The sequence below is a fragment of the Gavialis gangeticus genome, unplaced genomic scaffold, assembly GCF_001723915.1.
Source record: "Gavialis gangeticus isolate Ggan-Ray unplaced genomic scaffold, GavGan_comp1, whole genome shotgun sequence".
In the NCBI taxonomy this organism is placed as follows: Eukaryota; Metazoa; Chordata; order Crocodylia; family Gavialidae; genus Gavialis; species Gavialis gangeticus.
In genome coordinates this window covers 17,265,712-17,275,081 of record NW_017729011.1, presented here as the reverse complement: position 1 = coordinate 17,275,081, position 9,370 = coordinate 17,265,712, and the positions used below count along the sequence as shown (strand labels likewise).

General features: G+C 56.1%; 1 protein-coding gene across 1 annotated transcript in view; it reads right to left on the bottom strand.

The window, feature by feature from the left end:
* LOC109292978 (proline-rich transmembrane protein 1) overlaps positions 1-5,982 on the bottom strand; it is a 7,522-nt gene extending 1,540 nt beyond the window's left edge. Inside the window, exons 1-3 of the mRNA XM_019510706.1 lie at positions 5,678-5,982; positions 1,302-1,750; positions 601-741 (exon numbers count right to left, since the gene is read on the bottom strand). Of these exons, the coding sequence (XP_019366251.1) occupies positions 601-741; positions 1,302-1,750; positions 5,678-5,687 (600 nt within the window). The 5' untranslated portion in view covers positions 5,688-5,982. The remainder of the gene's footprint in view (positions 1-600; positions 742-1,301; positions 1,751-5,677) is intronic.
* Between the last annotated feature and the right edge of the window lie 3,388 nt (positions 5,983-9,370).

Here is a 9,370-nt window from a genome sequence, read left to right as displayed (position 1 = left end):
GCTGAGCTTGCCGGTCCGGGCTGGGCTATAGATGCGGGTCACCTGGTCCAGCCCCCTGTTCAGGGTAGGATCGTTCCCAACTAAACCATCCCAGCCGAGCGTCTGTCCAACCCGCTCTTGCAGCTCCCCAGGGATACTGCTTCCACCCCTTCTCTAGGGGTCTGTCTCAATGCTTGACCCCCACCATCAGCAAACCCTTCCTCAACTCCAACCAAAATTTCCTGTGCTGCAGTTTGAGACTATGGCTCCTACTCCTGTCCCCTACGGCCACCGGAAAAGGCTTTCTCTTCATGGGTATGAATTGCGACTGGTGGGTTCACGGAGTTGTGCTGTCATGTGCCTAGGGTGAAGTCAAGAGCCAACTCTGGAGAAAAAAGGATTATTCCTGGAATTGCTCCCTCCTTCCACTACCCCAAATAGCTACGACCAGGGACCCCGTGGCTCAGCCTTCCTGCAACAGCAACCTCTTAGCATCATTTGAGTGCATCTTATTGCTACTGCTGAACATCCCTCACACACTGCAGGGGCATGAGGAGAGGACCCCGCTGCCAAGATCACATGGGCTCCACTGAAAGGACCCAGACTGAGGGTGTTTCCTACCTCCTGGGAGTACACAAGAGCAATCATCCCCGTCAGTAAGCAGCAGAAGATCATCACCAGGACAGACTCCACCATGTAGTCCTTGGGCGGACGTCTTCTGTTGACAGGTGCTGGAAGCCCAGTGCCAGGTGGCCCGTTGTACTGTAAGGCAGAGCAAAGCGGGCTCTTAATGCCAGGAGACCTGGGCCATCCCCTGGGCTACCTCTTGCCTGGCATCACTGGAGTGACATGTAAAAGGCACCAGCTGGACCTCCCCACCCCCATTCCTTCCAAGGGACTGCTGATGCTACTGCCTGGAGATCGTCCCGTGCTCTCAGGACCTTGTCATAGGGCTCTGGGAGTTGTCAAGGAGCTATGTCATGGACAGACTAGCACCAGGCCTGTGTTCCCTTCTGACCCTGCCATGGGGGAGAGCAATGGCATGGCCCCACAACTTGTTGTGAAGTACATGAAGTCATTTTGTATTGCACGTGCTTACGGCTGGCCCTGCTGTCTGCTGCGGGAAGAAGGGAGGGGAGCCTCCCAACCCGTGCATCCTTGGAAGACAGGCCCTTGGAGGGAAGCTGTGTAAGGGGGACATAGTCCTGGTTAGCTCAGCAGTCGTGTTGCCACATGCTGCTGAGAGGCAACCGGAGGGGTGCGGGTTTGGAGGGGCGAGAGCGGTGCAGGTAGTGGCAGAGAGGTGCGAGGAGGCTACATACAATCGTGTAAGGGAAGAAGACAGGAGGTAGATTCGACTGGGAGCAGGCAGTGGGGTGCACGGGTCCTGGCTGGTACGTGACGGGCACTTGTCCTGAGCCAGGGGCCTGGAACGGCGGGTACAGCAAGTGAAGCATCTTTGGGTCTGGAGGAGAGTAGGGCGGCGGGTCCTCCACAAAGCCAGCATTGGCGGTGCCTGACAAGCACTTGGGTCCTTGCCTCTCCTGCATGGCAGGTGCAGGTTGGCTGGCGGCACCCCCAAGGCCTGGGGAAGTGGTGCTCTGCTGCTGCCCCCTCCCCACAGCCCCGACTCCTCCTCCACCGGGTTCTCCATGGGCCCCCTGGGCCGTCCCGAGGGCTCCTTCCACGCTGATGTTGATCCCTCCGAGGGGCTCGCGGCTTCTCAGCCCTTCTGCAGAGGCGCAGGCAGGCTCGGCTGTGGCGCTGGTCCCTGGAAAGAAACCACAGCACAGTGAGCGATGCGCTCTCGCTGAGGCGGTGGCTCAAAAAGTTCCTCGCTCCCCAGCAATGAGGCGAACGGGAGAGGCCTTGAGACAGACCGGAAGACAGGCCGCCAAAGCCACTCAGCCTCGCACGCGCGCTCTGCTTTTCTCTGGATCCCGTTCACCAAGCAGGCGTGAGCAGAGGAGAGCCAGCCGTGCACTGAGCCAGCCTGCTCCAGGATGGTGGTCACCTGGCTCTTTCCCCGTCGGCTTTATTATTCCCCCCCGGGACAGAAGCAGGCAGGAGGAGCTGCTGTGCAGGGCCAGCAGCTCCCAGGATGGGCTCTCAGAAGCATTCAGATCCATTCCCCGATCCTGACAGGGTGGTTTAGGTGCCGCTCGGACCACCAGAGCCCTGGCAGGTCACCATGCCCCCAGCGTGTTCGTGCTGCTCCATGGGGAGGATTAGCACGGGCAGTACCAATCCCCCAAGCCAAAAGCACGGCCCAGACGAGAGGTGGCTGTGCAATGCCATATGTGAAACTCTGTAAATCCCTATGTGCGCGAGTCCCACGGGACTGACTGCCCCACCGCACACTCTCATAGACCCGCGACTCCACTGACATCACACCTATGGTTTCCTGTTAGATCCCCTGTGTTACACTCTCTGTTTGGGGCCTTGACTGCCTTTTCCCTGTGGCAAGGGACCTTGGGAGAGCCTGGCTCTGCAAACCAGGGAGGTATTTGCTTTTCATAAGGAAACAGGACTGGCAGCATCTTGGGAAGGGGCCAGGTGGGGAGAAGGAACCTGACAAACGGTCTGTGGTTTCTGGAAACTGGTACAGAAGGGAGAACAGCAAAGCTGCCATCCATCCTCCAGCTGCCAGCACAAGGGGCCACTTCCCCTGTGATGCAGCGCAGGACCTGGCAGGGCCTTATGGCTATGGTGTCAGGGGACAGTGTGGCCTGGTGGTTTGTAACATTGCCAGGGCAGGGAGACAGCCAGGCGCCCTGTGTTACAGAAAAGACCAGCATGTTCCTACAACCCTGGAAGATCCCTGTTAGTGGCCATCGTTCCCACACACCAGACCTCAGCTTGGGGTGGCTCGGAGCAGGTAGGGGCGTGGGGACATCACATTGCTGTGAGCCTGCACTGCCTTCTTTGCCCGGGTCTCTGGGAAAAAGGGTGCTGTAGATGTGCAAACACCAGTATCTGTATGTGGGTTTGGGTAGGAAATACTCCATTACCTGGGCACCCCTCCAGTCTGGTCTGGCACAGTGCAGGTTGCACACAGGCTGTGCAACCTGCACAAAGCAAACCCCACCAGGCCCTTTCCTCCCTCTCCAGGGTTTGCCAGCCCAGTGCAGCAGACTTTTGGCAAAGAGTAACCCTAAAATGAGGGATTGCTGAGACGCAGAGCTGTGGGACCCAGTCACTGGACGTTTGGCCTTGCCAAGGCAAGTGAGAAGAGGAGGGCCTCTCCAAGCAAAGCCCGCTGCAACCTGGGAGACCCAGTCAAGCCTCAGCTGGGATCCAGGCTTTCAGGTCAGCGGCTTGTGCTGAGAGGAGCCTGGCCAGAACCAGCAACCCTCCGAACTGTGGTCAAGATCAAAATGATCCCCGCAGCTGCCCCGGGACCCTTGGAGCTCAGTGACACATCTTCGGGGAGACTGGCCCACTTGAGAAACTATCTGCTGGATGTTAAAGCCCAGAAGGACGTGGAAGCATCCTTGCTGCAGCTCTCTGGAGTTGCTTTCGGCTTTATCTGACTCATGCAGCCTGGCCTGGCCTGGCTGAGCCTCCATCCTAGCTCTGTCCAGCCCCATGCACCCTTCGGGATTTCCATCTGGATGTTGACCACTACCCAAACCGCAGACTTCCTGCACCTCAGCCCTTGTTAACGGTAGACACAGGCAGCCCATAGCAGAGGGGGAAAATAGAGGGACAGCTTTGCCACCAGGGCACTATCAAGCAGGGGATGCCGTCTTGGCTCCTGAGTAGGGGTGATTGCCTGACCTTGTCTACTTGTGCCTCACTCTACTTCCTGGAAAAAAGAGAAGCAACTGGAGGGCTTTTGGCTTCCTTTTGTGCATGTAAAGGAGCTGGATCCCTACTAACAGCCTGTCATGAGCGCTGTGTCCTGCTACGGCCATGTGTAGATACTGCCTCTCCTCCCAGGCCCTGGAAGCGTGGAGAAAACAGAAGTGTAAAGGCAATGTGTCTTGCCCAAGGCCGCATGCTGCATCGGTGTCAGAGCCAGGTCTCCCTCTCAGGCCACACTGACTCTCAGCCCTGCGCCCAGGCTACTTAAACTAATAATTTAAAATGGTGTTCAAACCTGAGATGGAAACGCACAGATCCTTGCCCCCCACCCCCAGTGCTGTCGCATGCTATCTGGTCCTTGTAGCCCCTAGGACCTGCCATGATGGGAGGTCCTAGCTCAGATCCTTTCTGTTCCAGGGCCCCTGGCACCTGCCTGCAGCAGAGGACGATTCGCTGCTTGCCTGCACAGGTGTGGTGAGAGAAGGACAATGCTATAGCCTGGGAGCAAGCAGCAGGATGAGTGTACGCTGTGCGGCCCTGTGGACAGAACCGGGCACCCTGGCGCGTGCCCCTGCCAACAGACTGTGGCCTCCTGAGATACGGATGCCCCATTTCCATGGCAACAGTGTGATGCTGGCGTCAGGGTGTTCCTGTGCATTTCCCTTGGCATCTGCCTTTCCAGCGAGTGTGGCAGCCACAATGCTCGGTGGCTCACGCTCACACCGGACGACATCAGAGATGCCCTCTTCGGACAGGCAGCTTGGAAATCCGGAGCCGTTTGGGGACCGGAGTTGCTTGACTTAGTTTCACTCTGAGGTTGATGCCTGATACTCTGGGGTGAGAACACAAGATCTCTGCCTGGCTCGCAGCCAGCGCCGCTCGACTGCCCGTGCCAGTGCTGATTCTTGTGCTCTCAGCTGCTTGGCAACTGCTTCCCCAACCCCTGAAAAGTCCCCTATGAACAGTCTCCATGTGAAGCTACCTGTCATCTTGCTGAATCCTGCTGCTAGTTGGGTTGAAGGCTGTGTGCATGCTGTTGCAGGACTCCTTTGTCCCAGGAGTGGCATATAGTGCAAATACTATCGAACGTGCCCAGACTCCATAACCCCGGTTTCTCCAGGAGGGGCAAAGCTCTGAACTCTGCTCACTCAGCGGGGCCAGGATTTCCTCTCCCTCTGGCTGTGAACCCCTCCAACATAGGGAAACTCTCCCCAACACGTATGGACCTCCCCAAGGCTGCCCTTGTGCTGTGGGTCAGAGGAGAGCTGTGGCAGCTGGAGCCAGGCTTCAGGCACTGGTATGCAGATGGAGGTTTTCCAGAGACAAGGTGTGCTCAGCCCGGGCTGAGAACCAGGAACCCCAGACCTTTAATCCTGGTTCTGATAGTGCTTTGCTGGGTGACCTTGAGCTGGCCACAGATGCCCCCTCTCTGCCCCTGTTCCCTGGTGGGGGGATATTTACTGAGCTTGTGGAGGGTGCTGGCAGGCTTGTGTTGCACTGGGCAGACCTCCCAGCACCATGAATGCCCAGGTGACAGAGCCATCCCCGGGCAGCGAACTGGCATAGCTGAGCGGAGCTCTAGTCTTAACCCTGGGGTGCCTCGGGATCCTTTTGAGGGTGCCACACCATGTTAGATGTGCAAACACGAGCCACAAGATAAGCCCAGAGATTTCAAATAGGAATCCATAGCTTTAAACCCATGCTCGGCTCTTTGCAAGAGAGGAATTACTCTGTCATTGTTCTGCAGCGAAAGATCAAGTGGAAACTCAGAGCTGGCATCTTCCAAGCAGGCCTCGAGTCTGAAACAGTGGGGACCGCTGCCCTAGTCCTTATGCACTCTGCTACCAACAGCATCCCCACTCCCCCCAAAGTTAGGGAGCGCTCACATTACCTGGCTCCATGGATGGGTGCGCTGTCTTCTCTGTCAGTGTTGCTCCAGACTAGGCTGATGAGCTGCCCAAACCAGGGCAAAGGACCCCGTGTCAGGGGGGTCAGATGTTCCCGAGGATCTCTACAGCCTTACTGCTCCCACCCTGCAGAGACTCTCTGCTCCCTGCATTCCCCTGGGAGCGACTGTCCGTGCCTCCTGCCCTGCTCGGATTTGGTTTCTCTGGGGCTGAGCTGAGCCTTATTAATAATTGACGAGCTTGTTTGCAGATGGCTGTGTACACAAGGGTAGCGCCGCTCCGTGCCATGGTGTTCCCAACCAGGCCAGGCTGTACCAGCATCTCCCTGCCCCCAGGGGTGGGAGGGAGAGGAAGGCCAGATGCATGGAGGCTGACTTCCCCTTCCCTATATGTCTTGGGAGAGGGAGTGTGAGCCTGTCAGAGCCTGCTCTGGATAAGGCCACCCTGAACAGGCCAGGGAGCCCTTTGATCTGTAAATACATGTGAAAGCCAGTGCAAACCCAGGGCTCGATGCAGATGCGTGTCCGGGAGCAGGCTGGCCTGTCTCACTGCATCACGCATCCATGCAAAGAGCGGCAGGTAGCGTTGCTGTGAGCCCGGCTCCGATCCAGAGGTGGCTGCATTTCAAGGAGGACTGAAGCACGTCTTTCCTGTCCCGTCTGTAAAGTGCTCTCGGACCTGTCGGGTGGGAGCAGCTGTATCAGCGGAGCGCATCGTTTATCTTGTGTTGCATCTTTGTTTGGTCCTTCCTCCTAAAATGAGAGGGATCGGCAGCGATTGGGAAAATAGAGGCAAAGCGAATGGGTATGAAGAAAAAATATATGGGCAGGCGAGGGTTCAACTAACAGAGAACGGAGGAAGAAAAGAAGTAGCTTGCAGGCGCTTCTCCCTGCCCTTCTGGGGTGGAGGTGTTGCTCATTCAGGGGAATAAGTGGGTAGGGCTCTCCTTGGCCTCGCACCCGGGCCCGCGTGTGCTGCAGCATTTGCAGCGCGGTAAGCAGTGCTACGTGGTCAGGACGCTGCTTAGGACACACATCAAACAGCTGCTGTCACAGGGGCCAAAGGGGAGCCCTTGGGAAGACCCACTAGCTGCAGGGCCCATGCTTCCCTGGCAGGGGGATCCCGAGGAGGGTGAGAGGGTACCTGCATAGATGCCTGTCAAATTAAGCTGATAGGAAATGGATACGATTTTAATTTAATTGGCAAGTGCATTTGGACTGTTGTTTCACTTCCAAAATCAAAGGGATCATGGTCTAATGGCTGGTGAATTGGGGAAACCCACCTCAACAGACATCACAGGCCTGGCACGAGGAGACGCGTGCATGGGGTGAGACGCCGGGAAGGGGTGGTTCTGCCACTAACCGTGACGGGGACAACGGAGACAAATGTCCAGAGCTCCTGCGTCTCAGCCAACAAGCAGCACCAGGTGATGTTTTCCCACTGCATTAAGTTTTTGTCGTAAAAAGGCCTGGTTTGGCCCAAGGGACTGTTCTGCAAAGAGCTGCAAACCAAACCAAAGTTTATTTTGCTTTCACAAAAAAAAAATACCCCATGCCTTTCCCCCAGTGATTTATCAGAAATGTCCTCGCAACAGGCCTCAAAAGGTTCCCATTGGCGATGGGTATCGGAGAGTGAGAACACGTACGCATGAAAGCGTGTTTCATTTCGTGGGACACAAGCAGGTCAATCCGAGCGCCTGCAATGAAAGTAACCCTGCAACTCGCTCGGAGAGTCACTTCTTGCCTGGATCTACTCATGACAAAGTGAACTTTGGTTCATGAAAGCTTGTGCTCGTGCTCTCTACATAGCTCACGCAGGAAGTCTATAAAGGTGCACCTCTCCCCTGCCTTCTGATGCACTTTCTTTACTGAGCAGCAGCAGCCACCAGCTCCACACTTGTACAGGAAAGGGAGGATGGGGTTTGTCCTGCACTCAGTTTGGGCTTCACCAGGTGAGGGAGGGGGCCTCATTTCTAACCCGTGTTGTTATGCCAGCATTAGCCAGCTGCAGGGTGGATGTGGTTATAAAAGCACCTATAAAATAGCATGGTTGACTCAGCACCTTTATGGCAATATAACTGTGCCCTGCCCAGGGCTGTATCACTTCCAGTTTAGCAACGCCGAGCACGGCCTGTGCTAGGAAGTCATCGACAGCAACCCTGCCCCTTCCTTTTCTCTCCTGCTCGGCTCTTGCTGCTGCTGTCCCTGGCCAAGGCTGTGCACCCCCTTCCCTCCTGGGAATCATTAAACATCAGTTCCTTACCAAGACGGTGGAGGTGAGGGTAGCCCAAATGCCACGTGCACTCAGACTGGATGAGAATCAAATCCCTTCCTATGCCTGCTACCTCCTCTGCGACTGCCCCGGCTCCTGGCTGGTATCCGTGCTGGGGGCACCAGGCATGCTGCCCATGCAACAGCCACTCATCCTCCTCGCCTTTCCGGCACAACCACTCTGAAGGAGGGTCTCCACTTGTCTGATTTTTGGGCAGCTGGGGAGCAGCCAACACAGGGGGTGCGAGGACAAGCACCCTCTCCGCGTATCGGCAGAGTCGGAGAGAGGCTCAAGGTTGGATGGGCTGTCGGTGTGTCTGCACCACGTTTCTGAACCCAGGATCTGGGAAGCCTGGGGGGGACCTGGCACAGGCAAGAGGGTGGGAATGGAAAGCAGGAGGAGGGAAGGGAAACAGAACTGGAAGAACAAACAAAGAACAACTCCACAACCGCTCAGCTGCTGGAGACGTTACAACTGGGTGCCGTGACAGAAAGGGTTGCTTTATTCCTAACCCGCCGCACAGACCCGTAGGGACACAAAAGCAGCCTGACATCCTCAGCCAAGGACACACGTCCCCCAAAAGGCTGCAGAACCACTGCATTTGCAGAATGGAAAGGGAGCAAGGAGCAGGATTAGAACAGCCACAAGCGCTGGCAGCTAGAAGTTGGCAATCGTGCCGTTTGCAGACCAGAGCAGGACACAGAGAATTATTCGCCTTGACTTCAAAAGCCTATCGGGGCTCTACGGATCTTGATTTTGAAACCGCAAACTGCCGCCTTGTTCTCTTGCCCCGCGGGAGCCTGCCCACGCGAAGCAGTCTGGTCTGAAACAATTCCTCCCAAGTGGGATTCTTCTCCTGTTTGCTACCGGTCCTATAGAAGTGTTTATTTTCTGATACTGGTTTCTATACAGACTGTGTAACTAGTGATTATTGCTTCTGTGCCGATAACACTCATTCCTGGGAGATGGCTTGGTCCTATTCTAGAGGATCCGAAGGCTGCAAAAAATCCCGATTTGCATCTAGCCCGACCTTTGGCATGACGCAGACTGGACCAAATCACTAACTAACCACTTCCTCCCGCGAGCCGAGCCCACAGCTTCCAAGTGAGCAGCACTGTCTTGTAGGAAGACAGCCAGGCTTGACCGAACCATGTCACTTGACAGAGGGTCTGTGCCAAACCTTGCTAAGTTCTTAGTTACCCTCTCTCTCCAAAGCTTGACCCTTATTTCCATCTGAATTTGTCTAGCTTCAGCTGTCAGATCTGGTAACTGTAAAGTTTAAAGAGGCCTCTGCCGTCAGAAATGACTGATCTCCCCACAGTGGTGAGACAAAAATGTGGGGTTCTGGGGGTGGCTTCCTTAGGAGGAGAAACGGGTGCTGCAGGAGGGTTGCTGGGGGGGGGGGG